This window comes from Manis javanica, chromosome 16 (assembly GCF_040802235.1).
Source record: "Manis javanica isolate MJ-LG chromosome 16, MJ_LKY, whole genome shotgun sequence".
In the NCBI taxonomy this organism is placed as follows: domain Eukaryota; kingdom Metazoa; phylum Chordata; class Mammalia; order Pholidota; family Manidae; genus Manis; species Manis javanica.
Window position 1 is genome coordinate 47,565,481 of NC_133171.1, and position 15,296 is coordinate 47,580,776.

At 45.3% G+C, this 15,296-nt stretch overlaps 1 protein-coding gene across 4 annotated transcripts; it reads right to left on the reverse strand.

Moving 5' to 3' along the window:
• Positions 1-228: 228 nt before the first annotated feature.
• TREM1 (triggering receptor expressed on myeloid cells 1) lies at positions 229-13,434 on the reverse strand. Of its 4 annotated transcripts, XM_017666683.3 has the most exons (5): positions 13,132-13,388; positions 10,942-11,295; positions 8,397-8,448; positions 7,276-7,392; positions 5,753-6,933 (listed from the first exon to the last, which is right to left on the reverse strand). In XM_017666683.3, the coding sequence occupies exons 1-5, from the start codon at positions 13,187-13,189 to the stop codon at positions 6,930-6,932; spliced, it is 585 nt and encodes a 194-aa protein (XP_017522172.3). In that variant the 5' UTR covers positions 13,190-13,388; the 3' UTR covers positions 5,753-6,929. The 4 variants fall into 4 exon arrangements, with proteins under 4 accessions (XP_036861664.2, XP_036861655.2, XP_017522172.3 ...); XM_037005760.2 differs by lacking the exons at positions 5,753-6,933; positions 7,276-7,392 and adding an exon at positions 233-709 and having other exon boundaries at positions 13,132-13,424; XM_037005769.2 differs by lacking the exons at positions 5,753-6,933; positions 7,276-7,392; positions 8,397-8,448 and adding an exon at positions 229-709 and having other exon boundaries at positions 13,132-13,429.
• Positions 13,435-15,296: the final 1,862 nt, after the last annotated feature.

Genomic DNA, 15,296 nt, shown 5'->3' on the forward strand with positions numbered 1-15,296 from the left:
CTGAAATGAACTCTAATCTGTCCCCTCATAACAAAGATCTTTGTTGCATGGTCTTTGTGAATGTCAAAACTGTAAAGCTGACAGAAGCTAATAGATAAGAATATCCCTTACATTGTCTTAAAGACGATACTCAAAAATATTATTGTACTTCAGATTAAGAAGGACATCTTAAATAAGACCCCAAAACATAAGTCACAGGGGGAAAATGCCTGGGTTTCATTCTACTGTTCAACGCTGGTTTCCCGATATCACCAACACAAGCTGTTAAGAAGGACAAGCTGTTTATTGCTTAAGGTGGTCAGGGAAGGCAGCGTCCTGCAGAGCTGTGGGAGCATCCGGAGGAAGGCAAGGTCAGAATTCTTTTAGTAGTTGGTTTAAGACAGGTCTTCCAAGGAGCCGTTGGATCAGGACTGGGGAAGGGTTGCAATACCATCATCCAGGATTGGCAGAATCAGCAAGTTGGAGGATCCTGAGGCAGGAATTCAAAGAACCTTGAGGTGCAAACTGTTTCTTGATGCTTTCCATTCTAGAGTAGATGGGTCTTTCCAGAAGTTTCTCTAACAAACAATTCAACCATTTGTCTGGGCAGGAAAACTCCCAGAAATGGAAAGTAACACTATCTGGGAGAGTGGCATAGCAAAGCCATGTCAATATGGACAGTAAGATGTGGTTTCAGTTCTCAGGCATGTGGTTATAGATGGTTTCAATTCTAAAAAAAAAAATGACAGGAAAGTTATTTTACAAACAAAGGATATTGTAGACGAAATCAATGTCAGGGAACAGTTCCACAATGCACACCACTCTGGCCGTCTTGCATGTGTCCACAGAAGCCACCCAGGCAGAGACTTGACAGCTAATCCGAGTCACAGCAGAATGCCCTTGATCTTCCGGGAAGAGGGTGGGAGGCCTGTGCCATCTCCCCCTTCCCCTCCCCATCTCCCCCAGGAGACAGTTTCTCATCACCCCCATGTTCTGATGAGGCTTGACCCCCTCAGAGTAGAGCTGCAGACTCTAAGCCCACTGAGCAGCAATCATCACACGTGGGCTCCTCAGCAATGGGGTGTCAATGACTCACACAGCGGTGACCTGTCCCCTTGTTTTGGTGTGTGGGACAAGGACCCTGGGAAGCTGGCAGCTTTGGCTACTTTCCTTTTGCTGCCTAGGTAAGTGATAAGCTTTCTAAATCTAAAAGCAGCCCACTGTGGCTTGCGCAGCCAAACCCGTGGGGCTTGGCCTCAGCCGGGCCTTGTCTAGTGAGAGATGAGAGACTGAGAGAAGGTATTTGCAGGGTCTAAAACTGACTGTAAGTTAATATCTAAACAAATCAAGAGGATCAAAATTCAGCAAGCAGAAGAAAGGAAATCAAACAGAAAAATGGTCAGAAGTAGATGATACAGTGCAGGAAAAATCCTAGTAAGCCCATAAATATGTTTGACCTCTTAAGTTATCAGAGAAATATTAATTTTAAGACACTGAGGTGGTACTTTTTACTTATCCTACTGGTAGGAAGTAGAAAGTTGGAAAAGACTCTATGCATGAGAAAGAGTGAGTACTCCAGCCCTGCCGGGAGGAATGGACCAGTTTTCCCGAGAGCAATCTGCAGCTTCTACGTGGAATCTGTGACCATCCTACACCCAGAGTTCCACTCCTGAATACATTCTCCCTTATGGTGACTATTTTTGTGTTCTGTTTAGGAAATATTTGCCTACTTCAAGGTCAAATTTTCTGTTTTCTTCCAGAAGCCATATTGTTTATACCTTCTCTATTTAGGTCTATGACCCATATTGAATTAATTTTGTATATTGTGTGAGACAAGGGTAGAAGCCTTTTTTTCCCTTCTGTGTGACTGTCCTATACATCATCACCATGTGTTGGAAAGACTCACTTTTCCTCCTAAATCAGAGGCATTTTATGGTAATCAGGTCCATGTGTGGATTTATTTCCGATCCTTTGGTCCATTTGGCCTTACGCTGCTTATGTTTGTACCCTAGAAAAAGTCTTATATGGGTCCTCCAGGACCATGAATGGAGATGTTTATTTCAAAATTCTGTTTTTTGTTTTTCTTGGTTTTGGCTTGTTTGTTTTTTGCAGTAAACTGTGGAAGCAACTTAGCTGTCCATCACTAGGGGAGTGGAAGACTACAGTGTAACACACTGTATGGAATCCTAAAGAGAAGTAAAAAAAAAAAAAAAAAAAAACCAAGGATTTTGATTTACACATAGTGACAAAGACTGTCTCAGAGCACAATACTGAGTGAAAATTTATCAACAGTTACAGTTTTCAAAAAAAGGTTAAATCATGACTCTCATACAGTTAAAAATAAACACATTAAAGATTTTATTTAACGCATCCTGAATGAGTGAACTAGGCAGATGTTAGAACTGATTAGAAAAAGAAGTCAAGAAGCATAAATGTACATGGAATAAAGGATTGTTGTGATGAATTGCATGAGGAGACAAGCCAGTTTTTGTTTATTTTTTCTCCCACTGCAGGGGAAGGAAGATGGGATGGAATTTGCATGTCTACAATTTACAGAATTATAAAGTAGCTCTCGTAGAATCAGAATCAGAGAACACAAGGAAGAGTGTGCTAGAGACAATGCAGTTTTCCATTGAAATGTACCCTTTTTATACCATAGAATGAAATCTGTATAAAATAAAGCACATAAAATCAATTCTATTTATTTTCAAGGATCTACACAAATGTAAATAAACATATGGACAATAGATTGCAAGGACACAACATTAAACACATTAAGAGGATGCCTTTGTGGAGAAGGGTAGGGAGTGTAACTAGGAGATGAAAACAGGAAAAATAAAAACCACATCAAACCAAATGAGTATTGAAGTTATTTCCATGGATGACTGTGTGCCATGGAATAAGGAGTCTGTCAACTCAGTTTTGGGCACTTGAGCATCTTAAATTTAAAAAGCAAAAACAAAAACAAACCATGTTCACATTCTTTGTTTGCAATTAACCTGATCTATCCTATAGGTAAGTGTTACTTCCCAACATAAATGAGAAGATTGAGGCCCAGCCTGGCTATCCAAAGAGGAACTGGCTTATCCAAAATTGTAACAGTGTGTGGGTGTAGGAGTATTCAAGTAGGAAGAAAAATTGGGCTGGGAGAGCCTGACTATAGGAGATGGGGAGGACATTCGGCTGTAACAAGATCAACTCAGTGAAAGGGCCCAGTCCTGAGATAGTGACAGTCTCTTGACAACCACGGAGGCAAAGAAAATACAATGAAATGATACTTCTCCTCAAGCCCCAAAGAGAACCCTGGTCCTGAAGATCAACCCCCATACAAAAGAATTCCAAAAGTAAATATTTCTGATTTTATGATATCTTGAAACTCTCCATTTACAGGATGCTAAAATGGAACTATTCTCACTTAGGTGACTGCATGGAAACTGAACTTTCCAATGTCATGGATCAGTTAATGATCATGTTAGCATTCCAGGAATAAAGTCAATATTTTATGATGGGAGATAACAGCCATTTTCTCTAGTGTACTGAAGTTTTCAATAAAAGTGCCATACATTTTGGAACAACAGAAAAACAGGTATCTCTTTTCTGTGTCTGTATCTTTTTATGCCATCAGGATGATATGTAGCACATAATCATATCCAATATATTGTTTTTGGTAAATAGGAACTTATTATTATAACATAACTTTAGAGTAGGCCAACAGATGTGTTTGCCATAACACAACAAAGAATGATTGATTGTTTTTCCCTTAATTTGTCTTTCATTGACAGTAAAACAACAACAAAACTTTAAAATTTGAACTGTTTCAACCTCAGTTTTAGCTGAGATTGTCTGGGCAGATGCTGTGGACTTACGCAGCTTCCATCCTGCCTCCTTCTCATGGGCCTTTCTCTAGTAAAATGTCTGCAAAATCACTTCTCAGATTTTCTTGCAGCTGGGGTTCCAGATATGACTTAGACCCCAGCAATCAAATACATTGGTGTGAGGCTTAAATTTGGAACTGAGTTGAGAGGGAAGAAAGGCATCCATGCTGCTGGATGCACAAGGCATCCATTGTGGTGGGGATGGGGTGGTTATGGAACCAGAAGCTATGCTGCTAACTTGCTGATTTGAAAAGTTTTCTGGTTCTTCAGGGTTAGTGACCCCTGTGGTGTAGCAATGAATTATTCCCAGCAGCCCAGAGGAAGATCTGATTCTATAAATCCTTTAACATTCTATTAAAAAACTACCTTTCTACTTAAAATAGGTATATTGGATTTTGCTGTCTGCAACTGAATCTTAACTTGAAGCAAGTCCTAAGAAACACACATCATGCTCCAGATTGCAATGGGAGACCAGTGTGGAATGCACAAAACGATGTCTATGCCTCACCTGCATCAAGGGTACAAAGCTGTGGGAATTTTTAAGATTAGGAGAGGATTTTTGGAGACAGTTTTGGTGTCCTATGCCCCTTACCTCCAGCGTAGGGAAAGAAACTTAAAGGTCACAACTTGGGGAGCTTGTTTAATGTCCATGGCAGTTTGAGAGACATAGAAGACTGGCATCTGACTGTGGGGAAAATGGAACTTTCTTACCAGGATTCCCACGTGGCTTTAATAGCACTCACTGTGTATACAATAAGAGCATGTTTGCACATTTATGGGATGTTTACCAGCAACGAATTGCCAGTCCAGGGCAGGGGTGGAGAGGAATCACCCATTCTCCCCTTTGTTCCTGGTATGTAATTGGCCAGGCGCCCACCAGTCACCAGTGACCCACTCACAGAGTTTCTCCCAGTGTGGGAGGGAGGCAGAACAGTATGGCCAGGGATGGAGAGAGAGCTTGGAAGCAAGAGAGCTCGGGAGCAGAAACCTTGGGAGCCAAGAGCTTGGGAGCCATGCGAGAGGGTGTCCCAAGTGGTGCTGGAAAGAGCTGCTGGTGTGAGTGAGGGGAGACTGAGCCATGAGAATAAGCCCTTTCATTCCCAACTTCTGAGCCCTTGTTTTCCTTCTGTCTCAACGGTTGATAGGGAACTTGCCCTGCGTGGGGAATCCCCTCCTCTTGGACTACATTGACTCAAGCCTGAGAGCTTAATAGCAGAGACTTCTGGTAACTAGCTGTCCCAATGGTGGAAAGAAGCAAAGGTGGCTTATGGGTCCCCGCCAGGGCTCCATGAATCTGTTGGGGTGAATGCAGTGGGTATTTCTCACAGACCAGATGTGAGACTGCCAGCATGGGTTGTCACAGATAGTGTCCAAAAGGGAACCTGAGAATGGAGGGAGTTGGGAGGAAGGAAGCTGGAAAATGACTGATGCAGGAGAGGAAAGTCATTTCCTTTGCGAATTCTTGACTGAGACCCTTGTAATAAAAGACATATTAACAAGAGAAAAACAACAGAAGTTTATTAACATATATCCCTTATGTATACATGGGAGATACCCAGGAAAAAAAGTGAGTAATTTCCCAGCATGGCTCAGAACTCCAGTTTAAATGTCATCTTCAGCTAAAGACAAAAGAGGAGTAGGGAAGCCATTCCTGGGGAGATAACCAGGAAAAGCATGATAAACAAGGATAAAGTTATTTATGCAGGTTTAAGGTAGTGATAAGATTCTCCTGTGGCTTAAAGTCATCCTTCTCTTACTGGCACAGAGAGGGAGACATGCTTACAAATGGAGATTTCCTTCATAAATGTAACTTTCCTTCACAAAAGGTTAACTCTGTTTTCAGAGCTTCTCCTGTGTCTGATGTTTCTCAAAATAATCCTCCTGCCAAAGAGGCAATGTTCTCAGGTGGCATGTTCTGCACCCCTCCCCTGCCTGATGCTCAGAGACCGAAGGGGAAGTCAGAAGCAACCAGTCAAAAGACACACACAGTTGCTTGTGTCAAAGAAATGGCAGGTGACAGACAGGGGTGGAGCCCACAGCAGGCTAGGAGAGAAACCCACCAATCCTCAGATCAGTGCTGTTAGGTAAGACCCTGCCTGCTCCCTTCGTTTTCCTCTTCCCCTTTCCGTTGCTCAGGCCTGGAGGAGTCAGAAGCTGCAACCGAAAGTATTGATGGCGAAGACAGGAAAACTGACCTGTACCCTTCTGTCTTCTAATAGGGTGATAAATCTAGAGGCTTTGGAGATTTCATTTTAAATGAAACTTTTTCCCAAACTGAACTGAAGCTACTTTTAGAATGAACTTTTTTACTGCTTAAAAATGAATAGAAGGGTTGGAGTGAATAGGTGGAACACAGAGGACTTTTAGGGTATGAAGCTACTCTGTACGGTGCTACAGAGGTGGGTACTTGTAACTATACACTTGTTCAGACCCACAGAATGAAGAGTGAACCTTGGTGTAAACTATGGGCTTTGGGTGATGATGACATGTCCACATAGTTCATCATCTGTAACAAACTGCTCTGGGGCACAATGTTGATGGTGGCGGAGGCTGCACGTGTGTAGGGACAGAGACTATAGAGGACCTTTGTACTGTCTTCTCAATTTTGCTGTGAACCTAAAACTACTCTAAACAATAAGGTGTATTTTTTTTTAAATGACCGGAAGAGTGATGGGTTTTGCCCTAGGTTTCCCTGGAGAGCCAAAAGTCTCCAGCAGAGCAAGTCTGAACAGCAGGAAGGAAACGAGTATTAGGTTCATTTGAGCCATAGTTTGGGAGTCCCAGGTGTTGCATTTAAAGCAGAAATATATTGTCACTCCCTTGGCTCTGCTTACTTCCCCCAGTCTCCTTCTACCCCACTCTCCACATCTGGCTGCTTGTTACTGTTCCATCCCCTCTGGGTAAGAGAGGGGCTGGGCAGAGATCCCACAAAAGTACAGGAAGCATTTTATTTCCCACCGAATGGAGAATGGAATGTGAAATGTGCTGGGGGAGGAGGGCGTGCCTGTGGCTCCGCAGGTGAGTCTGCAGCTTCCCTGGGTTTGCCTTGGCCTGGGGGCTCGTTAAGAGGCTGCCTCACCTGAGGAGTGAGAGAAATGAACAGTATTTGAAAACGATCCATCCATGCCAGCCCAAGCTTGAGTCTCCCCACTCCTCTGAAGAAAAGAGTGGAAGGCCAAGCAGCAAAAAGCCTCACCCCGTCCCCCCACCTCCAGGTCTTCCGTCCTGGGGAGCCCAACCCAGCCTCATTCACACGGTTCCTGGGGCTGGCCCTGCCTCCTGTCCAAGGACTCCTGAGCAGAAACGTGACGAAAGTCAGGGACAGCTCTGGGGAGCCCCTGGGAGATGGTCCCTCTACAGTCGTGTCTGTGTCCCCTCATTCATCCACCCAAGCCTGGTCCAGCCACCCTCTCCCACTTACCAGAGGCCTTTCTGGAGAAGGACAAATAGGACTGAGAACACCAGGCCTTTATTCAGGATGAATCCACATGTCAGAACAATAATCAGCACCTGCAGGCCTGTGTCAGGGGCAAGCAACCTGAATCCAAAAGGGCGAGTGTCTGCTGAGTGCACTGCTCTGAGGCTCAGCCTGCTCCCAGCCTCCTGGCCATGAAAGCAGCCAAGCAGGAGTTTACACCCTTTGAAGACGGGCCTCTGCTCTTCCCATGATCCTCAACCCTGTCTTTACCCTAAAGGAATCTATTCCGTCTCCTGCCTCTGCTACCTCCCTTTTCCAATCCCTCCTGCACACAGCTACTGGGCCCCTTTGCACCGAGACCCTTACTCTTCCACTCAAGGGGCCCAGAGAAAACCCTTCATGCTCTCCACTGCCTACAAGACAAAGTGCACATGACTGCATGGCATTCAAGGCTCTCTGCAATCTGAATTTAAGGTCCTGCTTTAACCTTACCATCTCCTCTCCACTCAGCCGAACTGTCTACCTTTGTGTCCAACACACTGCAGACACGTATTCCCACACACTGCTCCTGGCATGGAATGCCACCCCTTTCCTACATTTAGAGCTTCTTCTCCTCCAGGTGGCACTCTCTGATACCCACCCCTTGATACCCACCTCTGGCCACCACTCCCTAGCAGCTCTGAGTGGGGAAGGACTTCTGTTGATCCCATTACTTAACTCCAAGGAAGAGGCTGCTGATTGCTCAGATTCCATTCCCACCTGGGCCACGTTTTCAGGGGATGCATTACTGGCAGGGCTCTAACATGCCTGTATGATCTTAGCTCCCAACCCCCCTGTTCCTTTCCTCTGGGGCGGGTGGCTAAGACTTTGGCTGTGTTGAAGTAATAACACCCAAGGCTTGCATTAGGGCTTCTGGATAGAAATAGAAGCAAAGGTCATTCTGCCTGCTGGGGTTCTAGACTCCCTTGGCCTGTCTGGAGCAGGATAAAGTCCTCCATGTGGTTCGGCCTGGCCCTTTGGAGTTCTCATGCGGGACATGAACTGGGGGTCCCAGGTGGTCCCCAAGTGATAACTCTGCTTTGCTTTGACCTCTGTGTGGCAACTCTCATTCAGACACGACTCACCCTGAGTCCGGATTGCCTTTTGGAGTAGGATTTCTTGAGCTGGTGCCATTTTCTGCAAGAGGTAAAAAGCTCTTTAGGACCTCAGCTCCCACTGGGCTCCTACTAGGTGCCTGGATTATGCTTGACGAAGATGGGATAGCATACCCTGAGCTTGCCAGGCTGCCTGCTCAAACTGGCTGACTTAATCTGAGCAGGAGAGGGACATCCAAGATGTTTGGAACAATTTTTCCTCTCCTACACACTGAACAGCCCTCTTCTAAGTTCATTATCATGGGCCTGTACTCTGTTAATGGGAGAAAGGTTCACAGGATCCCAGAAGGTCAAAGGAAGAAGGAGCATTCAACACCATCCAGTCCAAACCTCCAAGGAACAGGGTGGACAAGGACTGCCCAAGGTCACTCGATAGACAGCAGCAGAGCCAGCACTGGGACTCATGTCTCCTGACTCCACTCCTGTGTGTTTCTTTGCTGTCTTGCTGGTCTCAGCCTTCAGAGCCTGGCCTAATTTTCCACACAGCCTACCACAGTCAAATGGCCCATTCATCATGCCACAACAGGGCCCTATGTTCTTGCTTCTCACCCATCATGGAGCTTGTGCAGTAAGCAGGGAACCTTTCTCCTGTCTTCCACAGTGTACCTTCTCTTCCCTTAAGTCCCCATTTCAATCCTCTCTTCCTACAGTGGGGTTGGGTGAACAACATCCCTCACCTCCAAATATAAGTCTCTCTCTGTGGTCCAGCACTGCCATGCCCTTCCCCACTTGGAAAAGTGAAGGGAAAATTAAAAAGGATCCATTTATCACCAGGCAGGCCCAACACCCCAGAATGAAACCTTCTCCATTCACTGTTTTCCTGACTGCTCTTTCCTGTCTACACAGCCTCAGTAATTATGGCAAGTATCCTTTGCAGAGGACTATATTCTTGTTTCCCCATATAACCACTAATTCCTTCAGGCAGGAACAATCTGTACTAGACTCAGTTCCCTTAGCCACATTTGCCTAAAGTTTTCTTCAGTTACTAGAGAGAAGCAATACGAAGCTTCTGTCAAAATTCTGCTGCCTGTTATTTGTAGTTTGATGAAAATAATTACATACACAGTTCTCCTGCAATAGTATAGGCTGTCCTCAGTTACTTTTCTTGTTGTCTTTATTAAGATTTGAGTTAAAGAGCCAGGCAACTATTGAGTGATGGATTCAGATCTGGTGGGCCCAAGCTGTCTACCCATGCCTGGAGTGGACCAGTTTTGCCAAATGCAAAATATAAGGCCTTTGTTTCTCTGAACTCAGTAAATAAACTCAGAGGAACCCAGAGAACTGTAGCCATTGAATGTCACAGTGGGGAAAGCCTAGAAGAGGGTGAGGGACTTCCTCAAAGTCACTGAGTGTGCTCCGGGTAGAAAGGGAATGGAAACCTAGGCCAGAGCACTTCCCATTACCCTGTGACAGCCCTGCTTACCTCTGTAAAGCACTATGGTTTTAGGACTTTCACAGTGTATAGATACATAGTCTGATTAATAGAACATTCCTGACTAGAGGGTGGTGGTGCTGTTTAACTGACTGCATAGATCCTTTGTAACCAGAAACATCCATTTCTGGATGTTTCTAAAGTATGGAGGAATGATTGAGTTATGTTATGTGGGTTCAGTAGCTTCCCTACAGTCCTGCCTATGACACTGTCATTTTGCTTGGTCTTTATTTTCAGATACTGTAAAGTTCAAGTTAAGCCCAGCCAAGTCCTGATGGTCACATATTCGGGTCAGCAGGAAGCAGACAAGCGGAGTCCTACGTGGTGGACGCCTCCCCAACTTGCTGGTGCAAAAGGAGGTTTTTTGAGAAGCTCGAGGCAGATGCACGGGGCTCTACCATCCTCACTTGGCCTCCCCACATGGATAACCAGGCTTTCCAATAAAAGATGGTGAGAACTGGCGGTGCCCCCTGCAGCAAGAAGCAACTCAAGATCAGCAAAAGGCCCTTCATTTTGCTCTCCAATATCCATTTCTCATCTGCTACTTTCTAAATCCCTTGAGAAAAGGGACAGCTTTTTACTGGCCAAACAGGGCCCATTCCCAGGGTTTACCAAGGACAATCAAATCAGATGGGTCTCTGTAGGATCCCAGCTGCACCACGAATCTGCTGAAAGACACAATATCTTAGCCTCTTTGTGCCTCCCTCCCTCTTACAATGAGGCAGCCACATTTATTCCACAGCAGAGAAATTAGCAAGCTAAATGCTTGGCACATAATCGATGCTCAGTTATTTGGTTCTTCTAGCAGGTTCTCTGTCATAGAGAAAGAGGATTTTTGAGATCATCTACTCCAACTTTCTTAACAGGTGATAAAACTGAGACCCAGAGAGGAGCTATGACTTTCTCGAAGTTACAAAGCGAGAGCATGGCAGGCCCAGGGGCACTGACTTCCCTTCTAGAGCTTTTCCCCTGACTTTGGGCTATCTCTCCAAGCAGCCCTCATGGAAGATGGGGCCCCAGATGTGGCTAAGAAGGTCAGCCTCTGTAAAGTCCCTTCCCTGTCCAGGTCTTGCTGCTGCTCACCTTTGTATTGTGTCAGCCGTATCCGAGGAAGCAGAAGATGAAAGTTCTGAGGCGACAGGTAAATGACACACTGGTACAGCCCCAAGTCCTGAGGCTGGAGCTCTGTGATGGTGACCATCATTATGGCATCACTGGGTCTATCCTCCAGCAGGTATCTCCCGGCCCGGGCCTGGTTAAGGCTTAGGTTTCTAGTACTCGTGTGCACCAGAGTCTCTGGAGGACCCTGGCTCTCCACCCGCTGCCAAGCCTTCAGGCTGGAGGAGAAGAGCATGATGTTGTAAACACAGGACACGGTCAGATTTCTTCCTTCTTGTAGGTATATTTGTTTCTCCTCTTCGTCTACAGCTTGGAATCCTAGAACAAGAAGGCAAAGGGCTTCACTGAGCAAATGTTTTGTCCACTACCCCAACATCCACAGACCACACTGTACATAAAAGATCACAGATCAAGAGTATTAGCGGCTCCATCAAACATTTAGACATAATGTAGGGTTTCTGTGAATTATTCTGAAGTGGTTCAGTTATTTTATATTGTGAAAATTTAAAAAGGAAACCTCATTTAACATAGAGTCAGGAGGCCAGAGGGAAAGCCCTCATCCCCTACCCCTGTTCTCAACTGCAGACCCCAGCAGAAAAAAAGGTATCTTGCATTCCAACAGGAAGAAGCCTATGATTTTCTTTCCAGCAGGAGGAAGGAAGAATTTCTCCTCACCCAGCAATAGCCCAATCAATGAGAGACTGTCACAACTCAGCCAGCGAAAAGCCACGACGCTCTAAACTCCCCAGTTGACTCCAATGGACTTTCTGTCAAGAGCTCCTCCCAAAGCCCCCTTTCCTCTATAAAATAATGTTCCTCTCCTTCATTCTCCAGACTTGCCTTTGGTTTTGCCATAGCTTGCATGTCCCAAGTTACAATTCTCTGCTATTCCTGGATAAAACCATCTTTTGCTGGTAAAATAACTGACAGTTTTATTTTTAAGATTAACATTGTATATATATGTAATATGACATATATATATGTCATATAGATGTATATGGATACATGTGATATGTATCAGCAGTATATACATGTATGGAGCAAATAAAGAAAAATATCAATCATGGTTAAATGTTTCAATCTAAATGATGAGTTCATGGTGGCTATTCTTTCTATATTTGTAGACTGGAAATTTTTCATGATAAAAAGGTTAAAAAAATTAGAAGAGAACTTAACCAGTTTTATTGCCCATATTCTATTCTACTTTTTTCCTGAGACATAACTCTTGCTTCCAGGCACATGGTACTCTTATGTACTCTTATGGTACCCCAAGTTGAATGCTCATCCCACTCTCCTCCACCTATATCCCTCCCATTGGGTCCCACTGGGTAGTCTACCCGAGCAGTTCCAGCTCCAGCTGGCACTAATCACTGTCTGCCCTTGACCCTCAATACCACTGACCACCCTTCACCTCATTATAGCATCATCATCATCACCACCCACCATAAGTTTTATTAAGCACTTACTGTGCCCTAAGTACGGAGCTAAGCATTTTATGTCAGTTTGCTGTTTAACTCTGAGGCTAACCATTTACAAATGAATACTTCTGAGTAGGTACTATTTCAAATGAGCACACTGAGGCTCAGAGAGGTGAGAGAACTTCTTCAGGTCACATATGTAGAAAGTGGCAGAGATAGGATTTGAACCCAGCTCTGTCTGACTCCAGAACCCTTAACCTCTTTTCCACATTCTCTCTCTGTGCCACACTAGAGTGACTTCCACTCTATTCTTGCCTTCTTGTTGCTAGTTGGCCATTTTATTGTTATTTACCTTTTTCTCTACTAACACCTCCTCTACCTCAGTGCCTGATTCTTTTAAGGGAAGACTTTGCCTTACACTTTTTTCACATCTCCAGGATATTGGCCCAGAGATGAGAGATCCTTTGGTTGACTTCACCCAATTTTCTCAACTTCAAGATGCACTAGAGAAACTTCCAGCTTCTTTTTCACTGCTCAGCCCCTGATGAGACACAGCCAACTAGCACAGTCTGCATCCTTACCTTCTTTTTCCTTTTTCTGTCTCTAGCACATAATCTGATCCTATTCTAGCCACTCCTAAGGAAGTGAGATACACCCTTCTTAAGTAGGTTCAGACCCCTCAGGATAGAGGTAGACCACCTGAGGCGTCTACGTCCCTCTTTCTGCCTCTCCTTACCTGAGACCCTGAGCAGCAGCAGTAGGCATGGCCACCCCCAGGGCCCTGCGCCCTCCATTCTATCCCGCTTTCTGGATCTGGTGGGGTTGGTTATCCCAGGACCTCTTCTAGTTGGTGGAAAATGTTACCCTACATGGGTGTTTTCCATCTTCCCTAAGAGGCTTGACTCTTCCTTTGCAGTTAAGAAACCCTGAAGGCGTGTGATGAGAAGAAGCAGCTCAGGAAAAGAGGCAGAAGGAGAAAAGAGAGATCACTGTCCTTGGGACATCTTCCTTCCTGCTTTCCTTACGTCACAGCTGCATTGGGCAACACTCGATAGCTCCCCATTCTCCACCACAGCAGCCCAATGCCGCCCATCTGATGTCCCACCTCTGCTCCACTCACTTCCTCAGGCCACCACAATGATCTTACCAATGACCTCTGACCACTACATCCTGCAAGCCCCCCTGCCATTCTCCCTGCCTGGAATGATACTGTGTGCCCAGATCCGGCATGCCGTCAAGGCCCAGTTCAAACCTTCCTGATGAGCCTCCTTCATCTTACTCCACACCATGGTTCGCAAGTGCGGGCATGCGGCTGAATCACTCAGGAAGCTTGGCCAAAAAACACATGCCTAGGCTCCAGTCCCAGAATTCTGATTTGGTAGGTCTGCAGAGGGCCAAGGAATCTGCATTTTAACTAGAGTTCCAGGTGATTCTGAGGCAAGTGGTGCAAATAGACAATGCCTGCACATGCTCCATGTGAGGTCGGTGGGCCCTGAGGCATTTGGAACTCTGCCTGTGTGTGTGCTTCCAGTAGCCACAGGCCTGGGGACCACAAATATAATGGTACAAGGCAAACCTACCTCGGACTGGAGTCTACTTTGTGCCAGGTGCTTTACTCAAGTTACTCTCTTAATCCTCTCAGCTCTGGAAAGTTGTGTAATGGATATTTGCCATCTTTTGGCTCTTGTAACTCCAGGGGGAAAATCCCAGGGCAAAATACCACTGAACCAAAATCAGTCAGAGAGAGAAATAAAGTGGGAGAAACCTGTTTATTGCTTACAAGCAGTCATCCACCTTAGCTTACTCGTATCTCTCACGACCCAGCTGTAGATAAAGGGGTCCCACCCAACCTCTCTGGTCCAGATGTGCCCTGGCTTCACTTGTAATTACCTATTGATATGGAGACGGACTACTTCTCTTCACCCCTTGGAAACACCTGTTGATATGGAGATGCACTATTTTACCCACACTCTCCAGTGTCCAATACCTTTCCCATTTGGGGGACATTCCCCAATGTATGGGTCTCTGCTTCTCCTTCTATTGAGTATGGAGGCAGATATCTTTCCTGCTCCTTCTCCTTGGCACTTACGTGGCAGGCATGTGACTTGGCCTAAGCTTGGCCAAATGCAAGATTCTACCCAGGATTATGGATTCTAAGGGTGTACTACAAGGTTCAGGGCCAGATGGAGATGACCTACACACAGGCAGTTTAAGCATTGAGAGTCTAGGAATACCACTGTGGTGAGTGCTTGGTGGTACTGGGGAGGAAGATATTTCCTCTGCCTCTCAAAGTTCTTCTAGCTGGTCTAAGAATCAAATGGACATAAGACAGAGTAACAAGACAGAAAAAAGCAAAGTTTAATTACATACATATGGGAAAGCTACAGACATGGATTCCAAGATAGGGTGAATGTGACACGTCTGTTATCCAGAATCAAGAAGGGGGAAGGGATCTGAGACTTCAAAGGACAAGGGAAGTAATTCACAGGAATATGAAAAGAGTAAAGGTTTGGCAAACAAAATACTTGATGAGTCACACAGAAACAATAGGGTACAAGAGAAGAATTTTAACATGTCACGTCCTCCCTAACACCCCTAGTTTACATTATAATATAGTTGCTGCGGCAATGGCTCTTCTTCTGGAGCAGTTCCTCCATCTGAGTTCCTTATGCTGTTGTGTGGGGCTGGGCAGCTCACAGTATCTTCCTGAGTCTTTTGTGCCTTGATGGTTTTTCAGCTCAAAATTATCTGCATGTCACAATGGCACATCTTGGGGCAGCCCACCCTTGGTTCCTACGGTGGCTTGGTCCCTATGGAAACTGTGCTGTGACTGGCTTCTGAAGTGGGTGCACGGGAGAGGGGTTTTGTGTGACTGAGCCTTTTGGGGTCCGATGCTACCTC

What these genes read in the sequence shown, in the direction of transcription:
- TREM1 (XM_017666682.3), bottom strand. Translation starts at nt 13,189, where the DNA reads ATGGAGGGCGCAGGGCCCTGGGGGTGGCCATGCCTACTGCTGCTGCTC. An exon ending in GCTGCTGCTCAGGGTCTCAG is followed by an intron (nt 11,296 to 13,131) that starts GTAAGGAGAGGC and finishes TTCTTGTTCTAG; the next exon opens with GATTCCAAGCTGTAGACGAA. An exon ending in ACGGCTGACACAATACAAAG is followed by an intron (nt 10,329 to 10,941) that starts GTGAGCAGCAGC and finishes TTCTTGCTGCAG; the next exon opens with GGGGCACCGCCAGTTCTCAC.